General features: G+C 42.3%; 1 protein-coding gene across 1 annotated transcript; it reads right to left on the reverse strand.

Annotated features, from left to right (window-relative positions):
• Nucleotides 1-762: 762 nt before the first annotated feature.
• LOC141126017 (vasotocin-neurophysin VT) lies at nucleotides 763-16,966 on the reverse strand. The gene is made up of 3 exons (XM_073612313.1): nucleotides 16,740-16,966; nucleotides 10,160-10,361; nucleotides 763-1,069 (listed from the first exon to the last, which is right to left on the reverse strand). Exons 1-3 carry the CDS (start codon nucleotides 16,857-16,859, stop codon nucleotides 909-911), a joined length of 483 nt encoding a protein of 160 aa, XP_073468414.1. The 5' UTR covers nucleotides 16,860-16,966; the 3' UTR covers nucleotides 763-908.
• Nucleotides 16,967-27,987: the final 11,021 nt, after the last annotated feature.

A 27,987-nucleotide genomic window follows, 5' to 3' on the forward strand; every position in this document is an offset into this window, starting at 1 on the left:
TGGGGCACTATTCTTCCTACTAACACCAATGAAGGGGTACTATTCTTCCCACTGACACCAACTATTCTTCTTACTAACACCAATGAAAGGGGCACTATTCCTCTGACTGACACCAATGATTGAGCGCTACTTTTCCCACTGGCACCAACGATGGGGCACTATTCTTCTTACTAATACCAGTGAAGGGGTACTGTTACTATCACAGATACCAATGATAAGGCACTATTCCTCCTAGTGAAACCACTGATGAGACACTATTCCACCTACTGACACTACTGATGGGGAACTATTGTTCCCATTGACACCAATGATGGGACATTGTCTCTTCCCCATAGGTTTTGGGTCATTTTTTACTCCCACTGACCACCAAGACTGAGACATTTTTTGCTCCCAGTAACCATCAAGCCTGGGGCATTGTTTATTGTCACTGACCACTGATGTCGAGGCATTTTCTACTCCCACTGACCACAGATTGCCCCCCTAAAGTTTAAAGGTAAATAAACTTGAGTTTGAAGGTTTGTGGCCGAGATCCTCATTGTTGCACTATTTAGTGATCATTAACTGGAACATGTACACTAGTCAAGAGTTCACTGGCCAGAAGGATCAGTGACTCACTAAATAGGAAAACAAGGATGAAGATATGTAATATTTGAGAATATAGCGACGGAACCTCTATTCTGAAAATTTTCTTTAGACCCGTAGGAAAGGACCCAAACAAACTGGCTGGTCATCCAACTATGTTCAAAAATGCACGGGCCATACGACAGTGCAATAAAAGACTTTATTGACTTTATATACAATAAGCTGTCAGCCATTTTTTTGTCAATACATTCATCATAAATAAAGGGCAGACTGTAGATATATTAAGCACGTGTTACAAAGTGAGGTAACAGGAGGCGGCGCTGTGCTCAGTAGTTTTTCGTCTGCTGCTGTTGCCTGTTTGCCATATGCATGAGTCTCCGGAGGAGGTCGCTGGCTGATCCGTCCATCTGGGTCATGTTCTGATCTGGAGAAACTCGCTGCCTCTCGCTGTCTTCATCCAGGCAACTGGAATCCATAGTGCAACTGTCTGCAGTTACAGAAAAAGACAGTTAATATTACCACAAAATAAAAACATCCCATTGGATCATGTATGTCATTTAGATATACCTGTACATCATATTCTGAAATTGGACATTTATTGTTTTATACTTATGTTATTCTGCATGTACTTTTTTGACCAAATATTTACCAAGAAACTTATTTTTTTTAATAGGATACTACTGATATTTATACTTACATGGAAATAGAAATTTTACGTGTGTGACTTGTATGTTCCAGTATTACTACCCTTGTTTATTCCACTAAGGCTGTCTTTGCTTACTCTATTATGGCAGATTATGTATGATCCACTATGTCATGTCATTTGAATGGCTGATTTAAGGACACAGAGAGCAGTGGTCCCCAATCCCTGGTGCCAGTCCGTGGCCTGTTGAGGGCTGGGCTGCATGTCTTGGGGGGGGGGGGGGGGTCGTGTACAGGTAACCAACACAACTTGCACTGCCACCTTCTAACCACCCGAGGGTGCCCACTCCTCTTCTCCCAGCACCACTACTCCCTTCCCTGTCTGTGGTCACGTCAGGAAGAAGAGAAAGAGAGATGAGGGGGAGGGGGAGGAGAAGTGGAGGAAGGAGCGTTGGACCGGGGCAGGTTTGTCATCATCATAGAGCACTGGTGAGGCCCATGAGCTGACTTCAGGTGGCAGGCTATACCACCCCCTCCCACGCCACCCCGTCTGTGGAGGGATTGACTTCCAGAAAGCCAGTCCCTGGTGCCGGGGTGTTTGGAGACCTCTGCCACAGAGGGTGACCTGTCTCCAATTTAAGTACAGGGCTGATAAACTGACAATCTTTCCAAGCTGAGAGATGAGGGTAGAACTGTTAATTAACAAAGCGGGTATCAGAACTGAGTTCAGGTGTCTGTAACATGGAACATGATTTGGCTTTGCTGGAAGTTTGGTCAAAGCAGTGGAGACATCAGTTCAATGATTCTAAATGTAATATAATGCACCTAGGGAAAAAGAGTCCCCTGAGAGAGTACAACATTGGGGGTACAGTGTTGGCCAGAGGATAAAGATTTGGGGGTACTTATTTCAGTTTGGCCAGGCAGTGGGAAAAGCAAATAAAAGTTTAGGATCACTAGAGCATACCTCCCAACTTTAGAACTTGAGAATAAGGGACACTTGAGGCTGATGTAAGCATGCGGCACATCACGCCAAAAAGTGGGTGTGGTCAGACTGTTAACAATGGAAGGGGCTTAAGGGGCATGGTTAAAAAAAACCAACCCCCCTACCACCATCTCTCTCCCCATCATTACACAGGACCCCTTCTGCAACAGTAACCCCCATTGTTACAAAGGACACCTCCCTCATACTAACCCTATCATTATACACAGAGGTTATTGTTTAGGGTGGAGAGGCATAGAGGCGGGGTTATTGTTTAGGGTGGAGAGGCAGGGAGGGGGATTATTGTTTAGGGTGGAGAGGCAGGGAGGTGGGGTTATTGTTTAGGGTGGAGAGGCAGGGAGGGGGGTTATTGTTTAGGGTCGAGACGCAGGGAGGGGGGTTATTGTTTTGGGCGGAGAGGCGGGGAGGGGGGTTATTTTTTAGGGTGGAGAGGCAGGGAAGGTTGTTTAGGATGGAGAGGCAGGAAGGGAGGTTATTGTTTAGGGTGGCGTGGCAGGGAAGGGGGTTTTTTAAGGGTGGAGAGGCAGGAAGGGGGGTTATTGTTTAGGGTGGAGTGACAGGGGGGGTCATTTTAGGGTGGTGTGGCAGGGAGGGTGTTTGATTTACGGTGGAGAGGCAGGGAGGGGAAATGCAAGAAGGGAAGGGGAAGGGATTTGGGGTTTGGGAACCCCACAGATGTCAGTCACTCCCCAGCACCACAACACTCAGCAGCCCCCCCCTCCCCCCTCCATGAACTCTGCAGCAGCTGAAAAAAGTTATCAGAGGTGGGGGAGCCAGGCTCACGGCAGGACACACTACTCGGTAGCCACCCTGCAGAGGAGTCCGAGGAGGGGGAAGTATGTTTCCGGGAAGAGTCATCACCCACTGAGCAGGGGGAGGGGTAGAGCTAGTAGAGGGGAAAGTGTATGAAGGAACACTTTAACCCCGCCCTGTCATCCATGTGTGCAGACTGTTGGGAGAGGCTGGGAGGCAGTAAGCAGGAGCCAGAGTCCGGTGGCAGAGTGGACGGCTACAAAACATGTCATCGGTTGCTAGGATGTGGGCAGGTCTAACATCCAGGGACTCATAGAAAGATTGAAGCAGAGGGGAAGGATAGGAGAGCGCAGGCATGTAGGAATCCTCACTGGGTGCAATGTGTGAGAGTACACATTGCATTCATTGATGATATCCCACTAAATGGAGCCCACTGCTGGAACTTGCTCTGGCAGTGGGCTCCGGGAGTTCAGCTAAGACCCATGGGACCCCGGGACTTACTTGACAGCCTGAGACAGTCCCGCGGAATCCGGGACAGTTGGGAGGTATGCTAGAGGGATCATCAGCAGGAAGAAGGAGGTCCTGAATATTCTATATACATCTTTAGTTATCACTAGAGGGATCACCAGCAAAAAGAAGGAGGTCCTGAATTGTTCTATATAGATCTTTAGTTATCACTAGAGGGAGCATCACCAGGAAGAAGGAGGTCCTGATTTTTTCTATATACTGTAGATCTTTAGTTATCACTAGAGGGATCATCAGTGGGGAAGGAGATCCTGATTCCTCTATACAGATCCTAATTAGACCTTATTTAGGACACTGTGTCCAGTACTGGAGACCTCACTTACAAAACTATATTGATAAGAGTCAAGGGATGGGTAACAAAAATGATGAAAGGTCTGAGGAATAAAACATATCAGGAGAGACTTTAGCAACAAAAGGCTGTGCAGTCTAGAGAGGAGAAGGGAAAGGGGAGACATGACTGAAACCTTCAAATACATTGAGGGGGTAAATTATGTTCAGGAGGACAATATTCTCAATATGAGACTAAGATCAAAAATACAGGGACAAGACCTCAAACTAGCAGGAGAAAAGTTGAAAACTAATATTTTGGGTGGAACTCTGCTTTAAGGTTTTTAAACATCCCCATTGGCCACTTGTCGTTTTATGTACACATAAAGAGACCATGTTTATTGCAGCATTAACCTAAATTTTAATATCATTAATATCTAGTGTCTGTACCAATGTAGAAAACTTGTTATCTCCTTACCAGGAATCTGTCAGGATGTTGGAGCTGTCAATGCTGACTTATCTTACTAGTTAGTGGCCTGGTACAAGCATGCACCGTGCATGTTATGTGTCAGAACACCTGGGATTTATATAAAAGCAGGTGTCATCAATAAACAGCTTTCACATTTCCTAATAGTATCCAACGTAAGAATAGCAGGCCCAGCAAGGGAAAGCATTCAGCGAGCTACTATTGCGACCCAGCAAATAAAGCAGCTGTGAAAAATTCTGAAACATCCCCCAATTTTTTTTAGTTTAAGGCTGGGTTCACATATATGCAAATTGGATGTTGTTTTTAACTGCACCCAGTTTGCATAACATGTGAATGTGACCGGCTCTCATGTCCGGGATGGCCGCGGTGCGGTTTTGAAAAGTTTTTGGGTCCGGTTCACGTGCGAATTCAGGCAAAAATTTGCACCTGAACCGGTGAACAGAAACACACTGGACTCTGGACTGCAAACCGCTGGCAGACATGTGTGAACCCAGCCTAAATCAGAATAAACACACAAAGATCCTTAGAAGGTCAGTAAGAGTGTCAAACCTGCAGGTGTGCTCCATCTACATCAGATATGTTTCAGAATCACCAGCAGATGTACTCCAGCATCAACAGCAGGTGTTTGTTTCAGCATCACCAGCAGGTGTGTTCCAGGATCACCAACATGTGTGTTATAGCATCATAAGCAGGTGTGCTCCACCATCACCAGCAGGTTTGCTCCAGAAACACCATCATGTGTATTTTAGAATCATAAGCAGGTGGGCTCCACCATCACCAGCAGGTGTGTTCCAGGATTACCAACAAGTGTGTTCCAGGATTACCAACAGGTGTGTTTTGGCATCACCAGCGGTTGTGCTCCACCATCATGAGCAGGTGTATTCTGGCATCGAGCAGGTGTGTTTTGGCATCACCAGCGGTTGTGCTCCACCATCATGAGCAGGTGTATTCTGGCATCGAGCAGGTGTGTTTTGGCATCACCAGCGGTTGTGCTCCACCATCATGAGCAGGTGTATTCTGGCATCGAGCAGGTGTGTTTTGGCATCACCAGCGGGTGTGCTCCACCATCATGCTCCACCATCATGAGCAGGTGTGTTTTGGCATCAAGTAGGTGTGTTTTGGCATCACCAGCGGGTGTGCTCCACCATCATGAGCAGGTTTGTTCCAGGATCACAATCAGAAGTACTTCAGCAGTACCAGTAGTTGTGTTTCAGGATCACAAGCAGGTGTGCTTCAGCATCACCAGCAGATGGGTTCCACCATCACAAACAGGTGTGCTTCAGCATTACAAGTAGATGTACTCCAACAGCAGGTGTGTTTTGGCATCACCAGCAGGTGTGCTCCACTATCACCAGCAGGCATGTTCCTGGATCACAAGCAGGTGTGCTTCAGCATCACCAGCAGGTGTCTTCCAGGATCGCCAGCAGATTACAGACAAAATGATGCGAAGTGGACTGCTGCAGTACAGCTATGCCTGGAAAGGAAATTAAACTACCATCACCAGAAGGTGTGTTTTGACATCAGCAGCAGGTGTATTCCTCCATCACCAACAGGTGTGTTTCAGCATCACAAGCAGGTGTGCTTCACCATGACTAGCAGTTGTGTTTTGACATTACCAGCAAGTGTGTTTTGGCACCACCAGCAGGTGTGCTCCACCATCACTAGCAGGTGCATTTCAACATCACCAGCAGGCTGTTCCAGCATCACAAGCATATGAGCTTCAGCATCACCAGCAGGTGTGTTCCAGGATCACCAGCAGATTGTGCACCAGTCTTCAGCATTTTCACTTCAGACCCAAGCTTTTGAGCTAGGGTACGTTTTTTGCTTTCAATGCAATTAAAATGTTTCTAATCCCTGTCCAGACAAAATTAAGAAATAAAGGATAAAGTGAGCTAGATGGATCAAAATTCTGTCTCGATCTGCCACGTTTGGTGGTGACTGGACCTCTGCTTCATTAGGGCATCTACAGCTGAGCCACAACTGCAATCTCACATCACAGCAGTCTGGCTTTTCTATGTGCTTCAGTTAAAATCTCTCTAAACTATTCCCCCTCCTTTATCAGAAATAACAACCCTTTGCTTTCAATGTAGTTTCACGTAGGAAGACATTGCATGCTATTCTCCACCATACATTTAACCAGCTAGGATTCAGAACCAGGTTCTGAATCCAGCATTTGCCTGGCAGTAATTATTGTAAAGCGCTGCGTAAACTGTTGGCGCTATATAAATCCTGAATAATAATAATAATAATAAAAATAATAATAATGAAGTATATCTTTATCATTTAGGGTTAAGAAAAAATCTACTGCTTCCCTCCCCTATAAGAAATTGTACTGTGAGCCCAGATCAATGAGGGGACCGAGAGAGCAGATCCATCAGAGCCTGGGCAGGAAGTGGTTTTAATAAGGCTGATCACCAGTCAAGCTGTGGGAGGCGGTGCTGGAGAGAAGGTGAGTATTGCAGCAAAAGCTGCATTTTTTATTTATACAGATCTTGGGGAAATGTATTTAAAATATACTGTATATTTAACTGAAAATGTGCTTTAACCCCCAGTATGGCCGCAATACAACCAAATGTAAAATGCCCCATGCTGCGAGAGCTTTAACTATGCAGCAGAGAACTAATAATGTGCCACTGTGTGTGTTCCTAGTTATCAGATCCACTGTTAAACAGAGAAATTAGTGATAGGGTTCTATTTACAAAAAAATTGGTTGCATGTTTGCACAGCTGTCTCAAAAAAATTTTAAGATTTTTTTTTTTATCTACACTATATTACCAAATGTATTGGGACACTTGCCTTTATTTGCACATTACCTTTAATGGCATTCCAGTCTTAGTCCGTAGGGTTCAATATTGAGTTGGCCCACCCTTTGCAGCTATAACAGCTTCAACTCATTTGGGAAGGCTGTCCACAAGGTTTAGGAGTGTGTCTATGGGAATGTTTGACCATTCTTCCAGAAGCACATTTTTTAGGTCAGCCACTGATGTGGATGAGAAGGCCTGGCTCGCGGTCTCCACTCCAATTCATCCTAAAGGTATTCTATTGTGTTGAGGTCAGGACTCTGTGCAGGCCAGTCAAGTTCCTCCACCCCAAATTCGCTCATCCATGTATTTATGGACCTTGCTTTGTGCACTGGTGCTCAGTCATGTTGGAACAGGAAGGGGCCCTCCCCAAACTGTTCCCACAAAGTTAGAGCATGAAATTGCCCAAAATGTCTTGGTATGCTGATGCCTTAAGAGTTCCCTTCACTGGAACTAAGGGGCCAAGCCCAAGCCCTGAAAAGCAACCCCACACCATAATCCCCCCTCCACCAAATGATTTGGACCAGTGCACAAAGCAAGGTCCATAAAGACATAGATGAGCGAGTTTGGAGTGGAGGAACTTGGCTGGCCTGCACCTCAACCAGATAGAACACCTTTGGGATGAATTAGAGCGGAGACTGCGAGTCAGGCCTTCTCATCCAGCATCAGTGCCTGACCTCACAAATGCACTTCTGGAAGAATGGTCAAACATTCCCAAAGGCACACTCATAAACCTTGTGGACAGCCTTCCCAGAAGAGTTGAAGCTGTTATAGCTGCAAATGGTGGGCCAACTCAATATAGAACCCTACGGACTTATGCCCCGTACACACGGTCGGACTTTGTTCGGATATTCCGACAACAAAATCCTAGGATTTTTTCCGACGGATGCTGGCTCAAACGTGTCTTGCATACACACGGTCACACAAAGTTGTCGGAAAATCCGATCGTTCTAAACGCAGTGATGTAAAACACGTACGTCGGGACTATAAACGGGGCAGTGGCCAATAGCTTTCATCTCTTTATTTATTCTGAGCATGCGTGGCACTTTGTCCGTCGGATTTGTGTACACACGATCGGAATTTCCGACAACGGATTTTGTTGTCGGAAAATTTTATGTCCTGCTCTCAAACTTTGTGTGTCGGAAAATCCGATGGAAAATGTCCGATGGAGCCCACACACGGTCGGAATTTCCGACAACACGCTCCGATCGGACATTTTCCGTCGGAAAATCCGACCGTGTGTACGGGGCATAAGACTGGGATGCCATTAAAGTTCATGTGCGAGTAAAGGCAGGCGTCCCAATACTTTTGGTAATCTAGCGTATTTAAAATTTACTGTATATTGAACTGAAAACGTGCTGTAACCCCCAGTATGACCACAATACAACCAAATGTAAAATGCCCCATGCTGTGAAAGCTTTAACCATGCAGCAGAGAACTAAGAAGGTGCAACCGTGTGTCTTCCTAGTTCTCCGACCCACTGTTAAACAGAAAAATTAGTCATAGGGTTCTATTTATAAAAGAAATTTGGTTGTTTGCACAGCTGTGATAATTTTTTTTTTTAGGATTTTTTAAATTTATGTTTATCCCCTATGATTCTCAGCTCCATCTAGTGGTCATAATGTGATATTTTTCTAAAATACTCCAATCCAGAAAATACCGCATTATGGCCACTAGATAAAGCTGATGACCATAGGATACAAACAGACAAAATACGGGGATTATTTGTGACTGCTGTATGAATGCATGAGACATTCACATGGCGAACTAGAACTACAGGCTAGAGGCATAATGATGCTGCTAATTTAGGTTTAGACATCAAAGCTTTAAAAAAAAATTATGTACATGAAAGGCTTATTACAGTTTCTTTCCCTTTCCCGATATGCAGACTGTGCTGAGGACACATAAGCACGTTCGCGTATTATTTTTTAAGCTTTCAACCACTTGCCAACCGCCGCACGCCGATATACGTCGGCACAATGGCAGCGGTGGGCAAATGGGCGTACCTGTACGTCCCCTTTAATTGGCGGGGTTAGCGGGCGGCGCGCCCGCCGCTTACAGCGTGACCGTGCCCGCGGGACCCGTGGACTCAATGTCCGCCACTCTCCTGGCGATCGTGTCACGGAGCGGCAGAATGGGGAGATGCCTATGTAAACAAGGCATTTCCCCATTCTGCCTTGTGACATGACAGGGATCTACTGCTCCCTGTCATCGGGAGCAGTGATCACTGTCATGTCAGTGGTAGCCCATCCCCCCCCCACAGTTAGAATCACTCCCTAGGACACACTTAACCCCTTCATCACTCCATAGTGTTTAACCCCTTCCCTGCCAGTGTCATTTACACAGTAATCAATGCATTTTTATAGCACGGATCACTGTATAAATGACAATGGTCCCAAAATAGTGTCAAAAGTGTCCGATGTGTCCGCCATAATGTCACAGTCATGATAAAAATCGCAGATCGCCACCATTACTAATAAAAAAAAATTAATAATAAAAATGCCATAAAACTATCCCCTATGTTGTAGACGCTATAACTTTTGCGAAAACCAATCGATTTATTTATTACACTTATTGCGATTTTTTTTTTTTTTTTTTTTACCAAAAATATGTATAAGAATAATTATCGGCCTAAACTGAGGGAAAAATTTGTTTTTTTAAATATTTTTGGGGGATATTTATTATAGTAAAAATTAAAAAATATTGTTTTTTTTTTTTTCAGAAGTGTCGCTCTTTTTTTGTTTATAGCGCAAAAAAATAAAAACCGCAGAGGTGATCAAATACCACCAAAAGAAAGTTCTATTTGTGGGGAAAAAAAAAGGACATCAATTTTGTTTGGGTGCAACGTCGCACGACCGCGCAATTGTCAGTTAAAGGGACGCAGTGCCGAATCGCAAAACGTGCTCTGGTCAGGAAGGGGGTAAAATCTTCCGGGGCTGAAGTGGTTAAAGTAGATGAATGATGTATTATTATAATAATTATAATTATTTATATAGATTTATATAGCACCATCAGTTTGCGCAGCGCTTTACAACATGAGAGCAGACAGTACAGTTATAATACAATTCAATACAGGAGGAATCGGATGTCCGCCTCACTTACCGTCATTGCAGCATACTCCTGGGGCAGCACATCGGCCTCCGGCACCGCAGGGCTTTCCACCAGCCTCGCAGGGGGAAGGTAAGTAGTTTTCTTCCACGCAACGCAGTGTCTCTGGGGTCCCAATATAACATCCTAAGTCTTCTCCGCAACAGATGTTCGGTCCAAAGCAATTGCCTCTATTCCCCGGACCGCATGGTATACACTGCAAAGAAAACCCACCGTCACTAGTGGCATTAACATCAATCACTGCAAGCTGAAACCCAGTCCTATCCGTCCGACAAATATTCTATCAACACTGTATGGAAAACAGACATTGAGCGATTTTGTATAGATTTGCTTTTTTATCATTATGATTAGTAGTATTAAACCCAAAACAAAAAAAATGTATTATTTTGCAGCTTACCAGTCATTAGGTGTGGTGGCTGCATTAACCACTTAAGGAGGGAGCCTCTTTTTGAGATTTGTTGTTTACAAGTTAAAAACATTTTTATTTTTGCTAGAAAATTACTTAGAAAAATAAGACAACAGTAAAGTTAACACAATTTTTTTTTATTTTGTGGAAGATAATGTTACGCCGAGTAAATTGATACCCAACATGTCACGCTTCAAAATTGCGCCCACTCGTGGAATGGCGACAAACTTTTACCCTTAAAAATCTCCATAGGCGACGTTTAAAAAATTCTACAGGTTGCATGTTTTGAGTTACAGAGGAGGTCTAGGGCTAGAATTATTGCTCTCGCTCTACTGATCGCGGTGATACCTCACATGTGTGGTTTGAAGACCGTTTTCATATGCGGGCTCTACTCATGTATGCGTTCACTTCTGCACGCGAGCTCGTCGGGACGGGGGCACGTTTACATTTTTTTTTTTCCTTATTTATTTTACCTTTTATTTTTTATTTTTACACTGTTTTAAAAAAAAAAAATGTGTCACTTTTATTCCTATTATAAGAAATGTAAACATCCCTTGTAACAGAAAAAAAGCATGACAGGACCTCTTAAATATGAGATCTGGGGGTCAAAAAGACCTCAGATCTCATACTTACACTAAAATGTAATAACATTTTTTTTTTTTTAAATGGTATGGAGACAGGTGGGGGCCATCTTCCCCTCACTCGTCTCCATACCCAGCATGGAACAGCATCCGATCGCCCCTGCCGCTGCCAACGGCTCCGGAGCGCGGCGGGGGGGGGTTTCCCACCTCCAAAAAAAAAGTGATCTTGTGGTAAATCCGCCACAGAGACCACTATTATTGGATTCCTCTTCAAATTTAGGACGTATAACAGCGTGCGGCGGTCCGGAAGTGGTTAACGCACCTCCTGTATTTGTGAGACACAACTTTGGAGGAATGAGCACAGGAGGCACAGCAGACAGCAGCATTGTCAGTCTTGGGGGGGGTAGCTTTAAATGTACTAGCAGATTTAGATACATTCCAAACTCCAGTTCACACTTTATAAGCAGTTACAGCTTTATCTTTTGGGATAAAGGTTTTGCATGAATAAATAAAAGCTGATCGTTGTAAGCCCTCCTGTAATTGCCAAGTGGTTTGTCTCATCCATGTAAACTGATACATTCTGCTGGAGAGTTTGTGCTTTTGAAACACAACAGACTTACTAGATGGATCACCAGATGAAAATAGAAGAAAGAAAGCCTTAAAAAAGAAATGAATGCAGCCATCACATCCAAGAATTGGTAAGCTACAATATAATAAATGTTATAACATTTTTATTTTATTTTTAATATAATATTGAAGCTCGGATTTGAAAAAACTTACAAGCCTGAATTATTATTTACTTCAGAATAAAAGCAATAAAAGCTTCTTACCCTCCTCCTCGCAAAATACTTTAGAATATACAGCTCAATGTACATTCTGGTTGTGTCATTCCAGCCCAGCCAATCAAAATAATTAGAGGGGGGAGGGGGGGATTTGGAGTATTGGTGACAGCGAGGGAACCCATGGACATCACAGTGCTTGGGGAGAAGGGGAGTATTGGCAACTGCAAGGGAGCTCATGGACGACACATTGCTGGGGGGGAGGATGTGGTGAGTTTTGCCGACTTTAAGCTCATGGGCGTCACAATGCTTGGGGGTGAGTATTGTTAACTTTAAGCTCATGGACGTGACATTGATTGCAGGGGAGGGCAGGTAAGTGGTGACTGTGAAGGAGTTTGTGCATGTCAAATCTCTTGAGGGAAGGTAAATATTGAACAGTTTAGTTCAGTTTAAATGTTTTGTCTTATCATTTCGTTAAAAAGTGGGCGCTTTCACATTTACCAATCTATCGTAAACTACTTTGCTGAAAAATCCTTTTGTATACAGAGCTCACTAGCTCAAATTAAAATTTACACACACGAAAACTGGAGCTAGATGGACCTGTCTTCTTTTTTTTTTTCAACCTCATCAACTATGCAACAAAAAATGATTAAGAGCAGTGACTCTTCCTCCTCCTTCATTTAGGTGGTCCCATACAGAGTTTCAGTCAGAGAGAAAGTCTAAAGGCAAGCAGCTTCTGCTGTTCTTTCTGAGACAATATCCATGGTGCCCAGTGAGCAATGGGTCAGGTCTCGTTGGCTCCATAGACATAGCTACATAGGTATTTGGGTTGAAAAAGACATGAATCCACATCTCATTTGAGAAAATACAAAGCTGCCATTGCTAGCTACTCCCTTTGAATTGCTAGTTGCCTGACTCCCCTTCAGATTCTTTAGCTTCAATGCCTTCTTACCTGGAACAAGTATGCAAATCAAGATTTTGCTTTGATTGTGGCATGCTGTTTAGGTCAGATTTAGGTTGCAGATTTAATTTACATGAAATGTGTGTGTGTGTGTATATATATATATATATATATATATATATATATATATATATATATATATATATATACACACAGTATATTTTCTTTGACATGTGGGCATTACCTAGGGAAGGTTGTATGCAAATGCAATGTGCCTAGGAGCGCCCACTCCTCCAGACTGACATTCACCCAGTAATTGAATTTTCACATTTACATAACTCTTCTCAAGAGCCAGCTGATTGCCTGCATCAGGGTTGGGGACTAATGAGCCGCAAGATGTACATTTAATATATTTTAGCAGGGGGTTCCCTGGAACCTGGAAATTATTTAAAAGGTTCCTCCATGTATGTATAGCCAAACCCATGTTAGCGCTCCCACAAAATTGTTCCTAACTGCATAAATATTCGCAAACAAACTCGTACTGCAAGCTTAGCCTTTTACAGGTGATTATAATATAATTATATTGATAATTCTGATAAGAGGATCAATGACATAAGGCACAAACAGTCGTCCTGCAACCCATGGCTAGAACTTGTAATTCTACCTGGAGCACTTGCTAATCTAAAGAAGACTGGATACATATGGCTTTTTAGTTGCTGTAAAGCAATAGTTCTAGCATGCTGTCAATTGGGGTTCCTTGGCAGTCAGGCAATGGTTTTTCATGGTTTCCATTTTTTTGGCAAAAAAAAAAAAAAGAATGTCCAGCAAGCTGGAATTTATAGTTCTGCAGCTGCTGGTGTTTATGTGGCTGTCCACTTGTGGTAGAAATAGAAGTTTCATCTTGCTGAAACCTATAGTTCTATAACTGCTAGGCATACTGTGGTTCCTAAACTATAATGACATTATACAGTATATCTCCTGTTTCTGAAACCTATAGTTGTACAACTTCTGGGTATCCTGTTATTCTCCAGCTGTGGTAAAAAACTACAAATCTCATCTTTCTGAAACATATTATTCTACAAGTGCTAGACATCACATTTTCTCCAGCTGTAGGTGAAATACCAATTTTGTCTTTCGGAAAATTACAATTCTACGGCTGCTAGGCATCATGTGGTTCCCCAGCTAGGTTAAAGCTATAAATATTGTCTTTCTAAAACGTATAGTTCTAAAACACATGGTTCAAAAGCTATCGTAGAACTAAAAATCTTGACCTGAAACATATTGTTCTAATATTACTAAGCACCGTATTTTTCCAAGCTATGGTAGAACTACAAAACTCATCTTTCTAAAACATATAGCTCTACAGGTATCACGTGGTTCTCAAGCTGTGGTAGATTTACAGATCAAATTTTTCTGAAATTTATAGTTCTACATCTGCTTGGTATTATGTTGTTCCTAAACTGTAATGAAATATCAAATTTCCAGTTTCTAAAACATATAGTACTACAACTGCTAGGCATTATGTGGTTCTCCAGCTGTGGTAGCACTACAAATCTCATCTATCTGAAACATATTACTCTACACCTACTAGGCATCATACTTGCTCTAGCTGTAGTTAAAATACAAATTACATCTTTCTGAAAATTATAATTCTACAACTGCAAGGGCACCCTGTGGTTCTCCAGTTAGAACTACAAATCTCATCTTTCTTATACTTAAAGGATCTGCAACTGCTAGGATTCATGTGGTTCTCAAGCTGTGGCACAACCACAAATCTCATATTTCTGAGACTTATAATTCTAAAACTTCAAGGCATCATGTGATATTTTAGCTGTGATGGGACCATAAACCTCATATATTTGAAACCTATAGTTCTACAACTGTTAGGCATCATGTGGTTCTCAAGCTGTGATGGAACAATAAATGCCTTGTTTCTAAAATTTCCAGTTCTACAACTACTGGACATCATGTGGTTCTCAAGACGTGGTGAAACCACAAATCTCTTGTTTCCAAGATTTCCATTTCTACAACTACTAGCCATCATGTGGTTGTCAAGCTGTGGTGGAACCACAATTCACACTTCTCTAAGATTTTCAGTTTTACAACTGCAAGAGGTCATATGGTTCACAACCTGTGGTGGAATTGCAAATCAAAATTTTCTGAAATTTATAGTTCTAAAACTGGTTGTATTTATGTAGCTATCCAGATGTGGTAGAACTACAAGTTTCATCTTATTGAAATGCATAGTGCTACAACTGCTAGGCATCATGTGGTTCCTCAGCTAAGACGGGACCCCGAATCTCATATTTTTGAGACTTATAGCTCTACAACTGCTAGACATCATGTGGTTCTTAAGCTCTGGTGGAACCACAAATCTCATGTTTTTAAGATTTATATTTCTAAAACTGCTAGGCATTTTGTGGTTCTCAAGCTGTGGTGAAACCACAAATCTCTTCTTTCTAAGATCTCCAGTTCTACAACTGCTAGACATCATGTGGTTCTTCAGCTGTGATAGAACCACAGATCTCATATTTCTGAGACTGTAGTTCTAACACTGCTGGGAATCATGTGATTATTAAGCTGTTGTGGAACCGTAATGCTCACGTTTCTAAGCTCTCCAGTTCTTTGACTGCTAGGCACCATGTGGTCTTCAAGCTTTGGTAGAATTACAATTGTTTCTGAAATTGATGTTTCTACAACAGTTTGTGTTTATGTGGCTATCCAGCTTAATCTTTTGAAACGTATAGTTGTACAACTGCTGGGCATCATGAAGTTTGTAAACTGTAATGAAATGAAAAATCTCCTTTTGCTGAAACGCATAGTTCTACAATTGCCAGGTATCATAGTTTCTTCAGCTATAGCTGAAATATAAATGTTATCTTTCTGAAAATTATAATTCCACAACTGCTAGGTATCCTGTGGTGCTCCTGCTAATTTTGAACTACCAATCCCATCTTTCTAATATCTATAGTTTCACACTTGCTAAGAGCCACGTGGTTCCCAAGTTATTGTAGGACCACAAACATCATATTTCTTAGACTATTACTTCCGCAAATCCTAGGCATCAAGGGGTTCTTCAGCTGTGATGGAACCACAAATATCTTTCAGAGACTTATAGTTCTACAATTGTTAGGCGTTATGTTGTTCTCAATCTGTTGTGAAATTACAAATCACATTTTTTTAAATGTTTAGTCCAACATTTGCTAGCACTAGATGTGGTGGAACTATGAATCTCTTTTTTTTTTTAAACATATTGCTCTACAACTTCTAGGCATCTTCCCCAGATGACGCTGAAACACAACTTTTATCTTTCAGAAAATTGTAGTTCTACAACTAGTAGGCAACATGCGGTTCTCCAGATGTGGTGGAACCACAATTCTCATATTTCTGAGACTTATAGTTTTACAATTGCTAGGCATCGTGTGGTTCTCAAGCTGTGGTGGAACCACAAATGTCATGTTTCTAAGATTTCCAGTTTTACAACTGCTAGGTGTCATGTGGTTCTCAAGCTGTGGTGGAAATTACAAATCACATTTTTAACCTTTAGTTCTACAATTGCTAGTGTTTATGGGGCTATCCAGTTGTGGCAGAACTGCTAGTCTCATCTGTCTAAAACTTATAGTTCTACAACTGTTAGGCATCATGTGTTTCCTAAACTGCATTGAAATTATAATTCTCCTCTTTCTGAAAATTATAGTTCAACAACTTCTAGGCATCATGTGGTTCCCCACCTGAGACAAAACTACAAGACCCAAATTTCTGGTACTTATAGTTCTACAAATGCCAGGCGTCATGCTATCCAGCTGTGGTGGAACTACAAGATCTAGCATATCCTCTATCTGCAGATACAATATGGCACATTACAAAGCATTTAATGAGAAGCCTCTTGAGGAGTTTGATACTGCACCTGTCGCACTTCTGTGTCTGGGTAGGACCTCTTGCCTCCTCTTGGGCAGTTCTGGATGTAGCAGGCTGAAGATAAGGCGAGGAGGCACAGGAAGCAAGCAAGAACCGAGGTGTCAGGCATACTGACAGTCTGGAGGTGCAGCAGACGAATTGTAGGAAGAGAGACTTGTGCAAAGCTGAGGCTGAACGTACTGCTTTCTCCACCTGTCTCAGCTCCCTATTTATACCCCATTCTTTTATTCCTAATGTCGACGTAATTGTTTGTGTCCTATTGTTGTGCAGCCTGTGTTTAGCATCCAAACAATGAGTGACAACCAATTAACAGAGTCAGGCAAGTCATCCATCTCCGTCATTAGCAGACCTCAGACTATGTGATCAAACCTCAGTAGTACTATATTCGAATGAGCTGTTAAAATAAAAAGTGTACTACAGCTGTGTAAATCAATATGCCCTAAAATGTTATTTTAATGCTTATGTATATGACAAAAATGCTAAAAAGATTTTTGGGGGTAAATTTTTTTGTGTTCAATGTTTGTCATAAATACGATTTAATAAAATAATTATATTTTGGAATACGCTTATATTGTGAAAAATAGAAATATTCTGATATACTGCAGAGATGATAATTCGGATCCTTTTACTGCAAGGTACCATAAAATCGGATCCTTTTACTGCAAGGTACCATATCAGCACAATATACTATATTATCACATCTACAATTTATTGAGAGAGCATCCACCTTGAAAGTTCCGCATACTCTGTTATCCAGGGATAGATAGATAGATAGATAGATAGATAGATAGATAGATAGATAGATAGATAGATAGATAGATAGATAGATAGATAGATAGATAGATAGATAGATAGATAGATAGATACCATCATTCATGTATTGGAAATAAGGTACACTCTGAGTTCATTCATATATAGTTGTTTAAAGGGAACCTGACACATGTGAGGAAATATTACTTCTTAGCAGAGGAGCCTGAAATATCTTTTACATTTTTAAGTTATGGTGTTATTGCTGAGTAATGAACGGTGGAAACAAGTACACTGCTGAAAAAAAATGAAAGGAACACTTTTTAATCAGAGTATAGCATCAAGTCAATTAACCTCCTGGGATATTGATCTGGTCAGTTAGACCCCTTTCACACTGGCACCGCTCCGCGTTAGCGGTAAAGCGTCGCTAGTTTTAGCAGTGCTTTACCGGCATTTTAGCGGCGCTTTTTGGCCGCCAGCAGGGTACTTTTAACCCCCGCTAACGGCCGAAGAAAGGGTTAAATGCACCCGGCAGCGGTCCCCATTCATTTCAATGGGCAGGGGCGGTGGAGGAGTGGTTTATACACCACTCCTAAACCGCTCCACAGATGCTGTTTGCAGGACTTTTTCTAATGTCCTGCAGGCATACCGCTGCAGTGTGAAAGCACTCGGCCTTTCTCACTGGGGCTGCAGGGGAGGCGTTTTTCAGGTGCTTTACAGGCGCTATTTTTAGCGTTTTGGCGCCTGAAAAACGCCTCAGTGTGAAAGGGGTCCAAAGCAGCGGAGGGGGTTGTTAGTCAGTTTCAGCTGCTTTGGTGTTAATGAAATTAACAACAGGTGCACTAGATGGGCAACAATGAGACGACCTCCAAAACAGGAATGGTTTTACAGGTGGAGGCTACTGACATTTTTTTTCCCTACTCATCTTTTCTGACTGTTTTTCACTAGTTTTGCATTTGGCTAGGGTCAGGGTCACTACTGGTAGCATGAGGGCGATACCTGGACCCTATAGAGGGTGCACAAGCAGTCCAACTCCTCCAGAATGGCACATCAATATGTGCCATTGCTAGACGGTTTGCTGTGTCTCCCAGCACAGTCTCAAGAGCATGGAGGCGATTCCAGGAGACAGGCAGTTACTCTAGGAGAGCTGAACAGGGCCGTAGAAGGTCCTTAACCCATCAGCAGGACTGGTATTTGTTCATTTGTGCAAGGAGGAACAGGATGAGCACTGCCAGAGCCCTACAAAAGGACTTCCAGCAGGCCACTGGTGTGAATGTCTCTGACCAAACAATCAGAAACAGACTTCATGAGGGTGGCCTGAGGGCCCGATGTCCTCTAGTAGGTCCTGTGCTGACTTCCCGGCACCATGGAGCTCGATTGGCATTTGCCATTGAACACCAGAATTGGCAGGTCAGCCACTGGCCCCCTGTGGTTTTCACAGATGAGAGCAGGTTCACCCTGAGCACATGTGACAGATGTGAAAGGGTCTGGAGAAGCATGGAGAACATTATGCTGCTTGTAACATCATTCAGCATGACTGGTTTGGTGGTGGGTCAGTGATGGTCTGTGGAGGCATATCCATGAAGGGACACACAGACCTCTACAGGCTAGACAATGGCACCCTGACTGCCATTAGGTATTGGGATGAAATCCTTGAACCCATTGCCAGTCCCTACACTGGTGCAGTGGGTCCTGGGTTCCTCCTGGTGCAAGACAATGCCTGGCGTCATGTGGCGAGAGTATGCAGCCAGTTCCTGGAGGATGAAGAAATTGATACCATTGAATGGTCCCCACGCTTGCCTGACCTAAATCCAACAGAACACCTCTAGGACATTATGGAGGTTATTTATGAAAGGCAAATCCACTTGGACTGAAAGTGCACTTGGAAGTGCAGTCACTCTAAATCTAAGGGGTAGATCTGAAATGAGTGGAAGCTCTGCTGATTTTATCATCCAATCATGTGCAAGCTAAAATACTGTTTTTTATTTTCCTTGCATGTCCTCCTTGGATCTACAGCGACTTTACTTCCAAGTGCACTTGCAGTGCAAAGTGGATTTTCCTTTAGTAAATAACCCCCTATGTGTTAGTCTACCTGATGCTGCCAGGTTGCACCTCAGTCTGTTCAGGAGCTCAGTGATGCTCTGGTCCAGATCTGGGAAGAAAAACCCCTGGACACCATCCAACGTCTCATTAGGAGCATGCCCCAACGTTGTCAGGCATGCATACAAGCATGTGGGGCCATACAAACTACTGAGTACCATTTTGAGTTGCTGAAATGAAATTTCAGCAAAATGGACTAGCCTGCTGCATCATTTTTTCACATTGATTTTCGGGTGTCTTTGAATTCAGCACTCTGTAGTTTGATAAATTTCATTTCCATCAAGTGATGTGCCATCCTTTCGTTCCCAACACATTACCCAGTCCACATCAGTATAGATATCCAGCATGGTATTTTTCCCCATTGATATCTGATGTGTTTTCAAAGTGTTCCTTTCATTTTTTTGAGCAGTGTATTTCTGAAACCTGAAGAAATCTATATAGCAAAAGGCTGCATTGAACTGTGTGGCTGAATCAGCAAAGCTTAACCCCTTCCCATCCCTATGAAATGTTCTAAACGACTGGGGCGGGGAATTGGGCGAGGGTTGGCGGTATCAGGAAGGACTGTCAATCACGTGACTACTGTGTGTGTCACAGTGGTCACGTGATCAGGAGTCGGTCCCACCAGTTACTGATTGTTAGTGGGAACCGATAGCGGTCTTTATCAGCTTGGTCTCTATGCTGGGAGTGTACAGTGTGCATAGAAACATCGGCCGCCCAGTGGTGTATATGTGCGGTGTGTGGATGTTAAAGTCTACCGTTTTGCCACTGCACATATGTGTCACGGGTTTACCTAAAAATTGATACACAAGTGAATGAGTGAAACCAAGCTCTTATAAAAAAGTTGAATAAAAGTCAATAAATGCCACAAATTAATCTCCAAGCAATAAAGTAGATGGTTGCTGCAACACCAAATGTGTTCCTACAGTGAATAAACAATAGTGTTGTACAGCCACTCAATAATACAATAATAACAAAATAGATATAGTAGTTCAAACAATATGAATAGCCCAACAATAGTGTCACAAAGTTAGATAGCTGTGTCTATATAGGAGTTTTTTTATTCTGTAAGAGATAGTAAAATAACAATAATTAACTAAATAGTCCTCAATATAAATACGTGATTTTTCATTGATGTTAAAATCCCACACCAGCTGGTGTACAACCTGTGCTAATAAACAAATCCACTCGTGTCACCTCTGTGTTCACAGCAGTGGCGGCTGGTGCTCAAAATTTTTGGGGGGATCAAAAAAACTGAAAAATACTGCAGCCACTTGTGCCCACTATATGCAGCCACCTGTGCCCATCAAATGCAGCCACTTATGCCCATCGTATGCAGCCATGGTGATCATCAAACGCAGCCACTTGTGCCCATCAAACGCAGCCACATGTGCCCATCAAATGCTGCCACTTGTGCCCATCAAATGCTGCCACTTGTGCCCATCAAATGCAGCCGCTTGTGCCCATCATATGCAGCCACCTGTGCCCATCATATGCAGCCACTTGTGCCCAGTATATGCAGCCACTGAGCCCATCAAATGCAGCCACTGTGCCCACCGACCCCCCACTCGCGGGGTTTGTGGCTCTAGCAGCACCCCGACTCTGCGCCTCGAGCCCACCCTATTTTGAAGCCTATTAGAGTCTCTGGCTTTACCACCCCCCCTCCCACCCCACCACAGGAATCCATGCATTCGGCGTCCTGAAAGGGGCCGTGCGCATGGATGGGGGGGCAGCGCCCGTGTGCCCACAGTGCGCGGGCCGCCACTGGTTCACAGAACTCTCACCTTCATATATACAGTGGGGAAAAAATTATTTGAAAATGATTTGATCCCCTACAGATGTGTATGTTTGCCCACTTACAAAGAAATGAAGGGTCTATCATTTTTATCATAGGTGTATGCAAAATGACAGAGACAGACTATCAACCGCAAATCCAGAAAAAACACATAATATAAATATTATAAATTGAGTTGCAGTTCAATTAGTAAAATAAATGTTTAATTCCCTACCAACCAACTATAATTCTGGCTCCCACAGACCGGCTACAGTATGTGCTCATGTGGAACACAGATTACTCCTGTCAATTTAAGAAGCTGCTCCTAACGACAACTCAGTGGGGATTATTTATGAAAGGCAACTCCACTTTGCACTACAAGTGCACTGCAAATGCACTTGAAAGTGCACTGCGAGTGCACTTGGAAGTGCAGTGGCTGTAAATCTGTGGGGTAGATCTGAAATGAGGGGAAGCTGTGCTGATTTTGTCATCCAATCATGTGCAAGCTAAAATGCTGTTTTCTATTTTCCTTGCATGTCCTCCTCGGATCTACAGCGACTGCACTTGAAAGTGCACTAAAAGTGCACTTTCAAGTGCACTTGCAGTGCAAAGTGGATTTGCCTTTAGTAAATAACCCCCATTATGTGTATAAAAGACACCTGTCCACAGAATCTCTTTCTTCCATTCAAGCCTCACCATTATGGGCAAGACCAAAGAGCTGTCAAAGGACATCAGGGACAAGATTGTAGACCTGCACAAGGATAGAATGGGCTACAAGACCATCAGCAAGAAGTTTGGTGAGGAGACAACTGTTGGAGCGATTATTCACAAATGGAAGAAATACAAAATAACCAGCAATCGCCCTCAGTCTGGAGCTCCATGCAAGATTTCACCTCATGGAGTAAGGATGATCATAAGAAAAGTGAGGGACCAACCCAGAACTACACGGGAGGAGCTTAGCTTGTGAATGATCTTAAAGCAGTTGGGACCACAGTCACCAAACAAATTGGTAACACAATACGCTGCCATGCATTGAAATCCTGCATTGCCCCCACGGCCCCCCTCCTCAAGAAGGCACATGTACAGACCCGTCTGAAGTTTGCCAATGAAGATCTAAATGATTCAGAGAAGGATTGGGAGAAAGTGCTGTGGTCAGATAATACCAAGGAGCTCAATTTTGGTCTCAACTCGATTTGCCATGTTTACGAGGAAGAAAAATGCTGACTACAACCCAAAGAACACCATCCCTACAGTCAAGCATGGAGGGGCTGTTTCTCTGCTAAAGGTACAGGCCAACTTTGCCACATTGAGACGGGGCCATGTATTGTAAAATCTTGGATGGGAACCTTCTTCCCTCAGCCAGAACATTGAAGATGGGTCATGGATGGGTCTTCCAGCATGACAATGACCCAAAACATACCACCAAGGCAACAAAGGAGTGGCTCAAGAAGAAGCACATTAAGGTGGCTTAGCCAGTCTCCTGACCTTAATCGTATAGAAAATTTATGGAGGGAGCTGAAACTTTGAGTTGCCAAGCAAAAGCCAAAAAACCTTAAGGATTTAGAGAAGATTTGTAAAGAAGAGTGGACCAAAATCCCTCCTGAGATGTGTGGAAACCTGGTCACCGACTACAAAAAACATCTTACCTCCGTGCTTGCCAACAATTGTTTCTCCACCAAGTACTAAGTCATGTTTAGCTTGGGGATCAAATACTTATTTTACTCAATAAACTACCACTCAATTATCTTGTGATTTTTTTTTTCTGGATTTTTGGTTAATATTCTGTCTTTATAATTTAGAATACACCTATGATAAAAAAAATTATATACCCTTCATTTCTTTGTAAGTGGGCAAACTTACAAAATCACAGGGGATCAAATGATTATTTTCCCCACTGTAACTCTATACGCCAAATAGTAGATAAAAGATGATAGACCTGATCCAGGTCTCCTGCCATCATTTATTAAGTTAAACATGCGCTTACACAGTAAAAATCTTTAAAATGCCACAAATGTGTCAGGGTACACCAAAATGCAACCTCTCATGTCACTTCAGCAGGTGACTTTTGGGTAAAATATTTATATCTTGTTCTTACCGTATTTTGTATCCCAAATGTAATGTGACTTTTCTGAAAATAATACAAAATGTAAAAAAATGTACTGAAAAAAAAAATGCTTGGTGACCATGCATAGAATCTCGCAGACCCACTTGATAACCGGAGGGAGATCCTTCTTTGGCGGAGGAGGATTGAGAAGAGTGCTTGCCATTGGGTAGGTAAAACAGGGCTATAAAACAATTATCACAGCCTGCAATACTGCCAGCCACCACTAGAGGAGACTCACCCAAATCTACCTGGCTACACAGGCAGAGACAAATCTTGCATACAATCTGGTGCATGCTAAGGGTTGTGAAGCAGCTAGGTGATTTCCACACACTTTTCAGAACCCCCAAGCTATTCTATGAGCTGGAATCCTGGCACATTGTCACCTTTCCCGATGCCCACACACACCAGACCCACGGCTCAAGGTAGATTGCCACCACCTGCAGTTTGTTAATTGACTAGTCTGCTAGGCAACTCCACCCCCCCTCTGCCCCCCCGCCCCCCAGTTTACCATAGGAATATGAGGTAGTATGGTCAAGACAGACACTTATAGATGATCCAAGCATTTAAATCAATGTGTTTCGCTATATTTGCATCTTCAGGATTTATGCTTGAAGATGGCAACTAGGAGGAAAAGGAAAACCCACGACAAAATACAAAAATACAAAAAGAATTGTATAACCATGGTAATTATATAACTACTGTTAATAATTGTTTGTGTGATATGGTTATATAATTCTTTTTGTATTTTTATTTTTGTATTTTGTCATGGGTTTTCCTTTTTCCTCCTAGTTGCCACCTTCAAGCATAAATCCTGAAGAAGCAAAAATAGCGAAACACGTTGATTTATATGCTTGGATCATCCATAAGTGTCTGTCTTGACCATACTACTTCATATTTCTATGGTGGTTTTAAACAGATGGCAGTTTTAATGTGAAATAATCCATTTTTGATTTTATATAAATTGCAAATTCTGTGTTTTCCTCTCATTTGCTTGGCACATTTAAAGTTCCTTTCCCTTGTTAGACTGAGGGTCACCTGTCCATAGGGCATAGTCCCCTCCTCTACAAGGAAAAATATTTTGGCAAGTATATGATTATCCTCCTTGGGTGATGGTGGTGGTCTCCTCCTCTTAACCTCTAGGGGGCTCTCTGTTAGGATTTCCTATGGTTTCCAGTAATGGGGGTGTGTGATTCCTTTAACCATTTCAGCCCTGGAAGGATTTACCCCCTTCCTGACCAGAGCACTTTTTACAATTTGGCACTGCATCGCTTTAACTGCTAATTGCGTGGTCATGGAATGCTGTACCCAAACGAAATTTGCATCCTTTTCTTCCCACAAATAGAGCTTTCTTTTGATGGTATTTGATCACCTCTGTGGTTTTTATTTTTTGCGCTACAAACGTAAAAAGACCGAACATTTTGAAAAAAAAATGATATTTTCAACTTTTTGTTATAAAAAAAATCCAATGAACTCAATTTTAGTCATACATTTAGGCCAAAATGTATTCGGCCACATGTCCTTGGTAAAAAAATGTCAATACGCGTATATTTATTGGTTTGCGCAAAAGTTATAGCGTTTACAAACTAGGGTACATTTTCTGGAATTTACACAGCTTTTAGTTTATGACTGCCTATCTCATTTCTTGAGGTGCTAAAATGGCAGGGCAGTACAAAACCCCCCCAAATGACCCCATTTTGGAAAGTAGATACCCCAAGGAAATTGCTGAGAGGCATGTTAAGCCCATTGAATATTCAATTTTTTTGCCCAAGTGATTGGATAATGATAAAAAAATATTTTTTTTTTTACAAAAAGTTGTCACTAAATGATATATTGCTCACACATGCCATGGTTATATGTGAAATTGCGCCCCAAAATACATTTAGCTGCTTCGCTTCTCCTGAGTATGGGGATACCACATGTGTGGGACTTTTTGGAAGCCTAGCTGCGTACGGGGCCCCGAAAACCAAGCACCGCCTTCAGGATTTCGAAGGCCGTAAATTTTTGATTTCACTCCTCACTACCTATCACAGTTTTGAAGGCCATACAATGCCAAGATGGCACAAACCCCCCCCCAAATGACCCCATTTTGGAAAGTAGACACCCCAAGCTATTTGCTGAGAGGCATGTTGAGTCCATGGAATATTTTATATTTTGACATAAGTTGCCGGAAAATGACAAACTTTTTTTTTTGCACAAAGTTGTCACTAAATGATATATTGCTCAAACATGCAATGGGCATATGTGGATTTACACCCCAAAATACATACAGGAAAATTCCAAACTTTTTTTTTTTTTTCTTTTCTTGCACAAAATTGTCATTTAATGATTTATTGCTCAAACATACCATGAGCATATGTGGAATTACACCCCAAAATACATTTAGCTGCTTCTCCTGAGTACGGGGATACCACATGTGTGGGACTTTTTGGGAGCCTAGCCGCTTACGGGGCTTCGAAAATCAAGCATCGCCTTCAGGATTTCTAAGGGCGTAAATTTTTGATTTCACTCCTCACTACCTATCACAGTTTTGAAGGCCATAAAATGCCAAGATGGCACAAAACCCCCCCAAATGACCCCATTTTGGAAAGTAGACACCCCAAGATATTTGCTGAGAGGCATGTTGAGTCCATGGAATATTTTATATTTTGCCACAAGTTGCGGGAAAGTGACAAACTTTTTTTTTTTTTTGCACAAAGTTGTCACTAAACGATATATTTCTCAAACATGCCATGGGCATATTTTGAATTACACCCCAAAATACATTCTGCTGCTTCTCCTGAGTATGGGGATACTACATGTGTGGGACTTTTTGGGGGCCTAGCTGCATACGGGGCCCCGAAAACCAATCACTGCCTTCAGGATTTCTAAGGGCATAAATTTTTTATTTCACTCCTCACTACCTATCACAGTTTCGAAGGCCATAAAATGCCAAGATAGCACAAAACCCCCCCAAATGACCCCATTTTGGAAAGTAGACACCCCAAGCTATTTGCTGAGAGGCATGGGGAGTATTTTGCCTCTCTCATTTGTTTTCGAAAATGAAGAAAGACAAGAAAAATGTTTTTTTTTCTTTTTTCAATTTTCAAAACTTTGTGACAAAAAGTGAGGTCTGCAAAATACTCGCCATACCTCTCAGCAAATAGCTTGGGGTGTCTGCTTTCCAAAATGGGGTCATTTGGGGGGGGGGGGTTTGTGCCATCTGGGCATTCCATGGCCTCCGAAAATGTGATAGGCAGTGAAGAATGAAATAAAAAACTTACACCCTTAGAAAGCCTGAAGGCGGTGCTTGGTTTTCGGGGTGCTGTACACAGCTAGGCTCCCAAAAAGTCTCACACATGTGGTATCCCCGAACTCAGGAGAAGCAACAGAATGTATTTTGGGGTGTAATTTCACATATTCCCATGGCATGTTTGAGCAATATATCATTTAGTGACAACTTTGTGCAAAAAAAAAAAATTGTCTTTTTCCCGCAACTTGTGTCACATAATAAATATTCCATGGACTCGACATGCCTCTCAGCAAATAGCTTGGGGTGTCTACTTTCCAAAATGGGGTCATTTGGGGGGATTTTGAACTGTCCTGACATTTTATGCACAACATTTAGAAGCTTATGTCACACATCACCCACTCTTCTAACCACTTGAAGACAAAGCCCTTTCTGACACTTTTTGTTTACATGAAAAAATAATTTTTTTTGCAAGAAAATTACTTTGAACCCCCAAACATTATATATTTTTTTAAAGCAAAGGCCCTACAGATTAAAATAGTGGGTGTTTCATTTTTTTTTTCACACAGTATTTGCGCAGCGATTTTTCAAACGCATTTTTTTGGGAAAAAACACACTTTTTTAAATTTTAATGCACTAAAACACACTATATTTCCCAAATGTTTGATGAAATAAAAAAGATGATCTTAGGCCGAGTACATGGATACCAAACACGACATGCTTTAAAATTGTGCACAAACGTGCAGTGGCGACAAACTAAATACATTTTTAAAAGCCTTTAAAAGCCTTTACAGGTTACCACTTTAGATTTACAGAGGAGGTCTACTGCTAAAATTACTGCCCTCGATCTGACCTTCGCGGTGATACCTCACATGCATGGTGCAATTGCTGTTTACATTTGACGCCAGACCGATGCTTGCGTCCGCCTTTGCACGAGAGCGGGGGGTACAGGGGTGTTTTTTTTGTTTTGTTTTTTCTTATTTTTTTGCTTTTTTTTATCTTATTTTTAAACTGTTACTTTCATTTTTTTTTTTTAGCATTTTTATTGTTATCTCAGGGAATGTAAATATCCCCTATGGTAGCAATAGGTAGTGACAGGTCTTTTTTGAAAAAATTGGGGACCCTAGATCTCTCCTCTGCCCTCAAAGCATCTGACCACACCAAGATCGGTGTGATAAAATGCTTTCCCAATTTCCCCATGGCGCTGTTTACATCCGGCGAAATCTAAGTGATAAAATGCTCGTAGCTTCAGGTTTCTTAGGCCATAGAGATGTTTGGAGCCATTCTGG

This window comes from Aquarana catesbeiana, linkage group LG01 (genome assembly GCF_042186555.1).
Source record: "Aquarana catesbeiana isolate 2022-GZ linkage group LG01, ASM4218655v1, whole genome shotgun sequence".
Taxonomy (NCBI): Eukaryota; Metazoa; Chordata; class Amphibia; order Anura; family Ranidae; genus Aquarana; species Aquarana catesbeiana.

Coding starts and splice junctions, on each gene's coding strand:
- LOC141126017 (XM_073612313.1), bottom strand. CDS start 16,859: ATGCCTGACACCTCGGTTCTTGCTTGCTTCCTGTGCCTCCTCGCCTTA. Junction 10,362..16,739: donor CAGACACAGAAGTGCGACAG/GTGCAGTATCAA, acceptor TTTTCTTTGCAG/TGTATACCATGCGGTCCGGG. Junction 1,070..10,159: donor AGGAGTATGCTGCAATGACG/GTAAGTGAGGCG, acceptor CTGTAACTGCAG/ACAGTTGCACTATGGATTCC.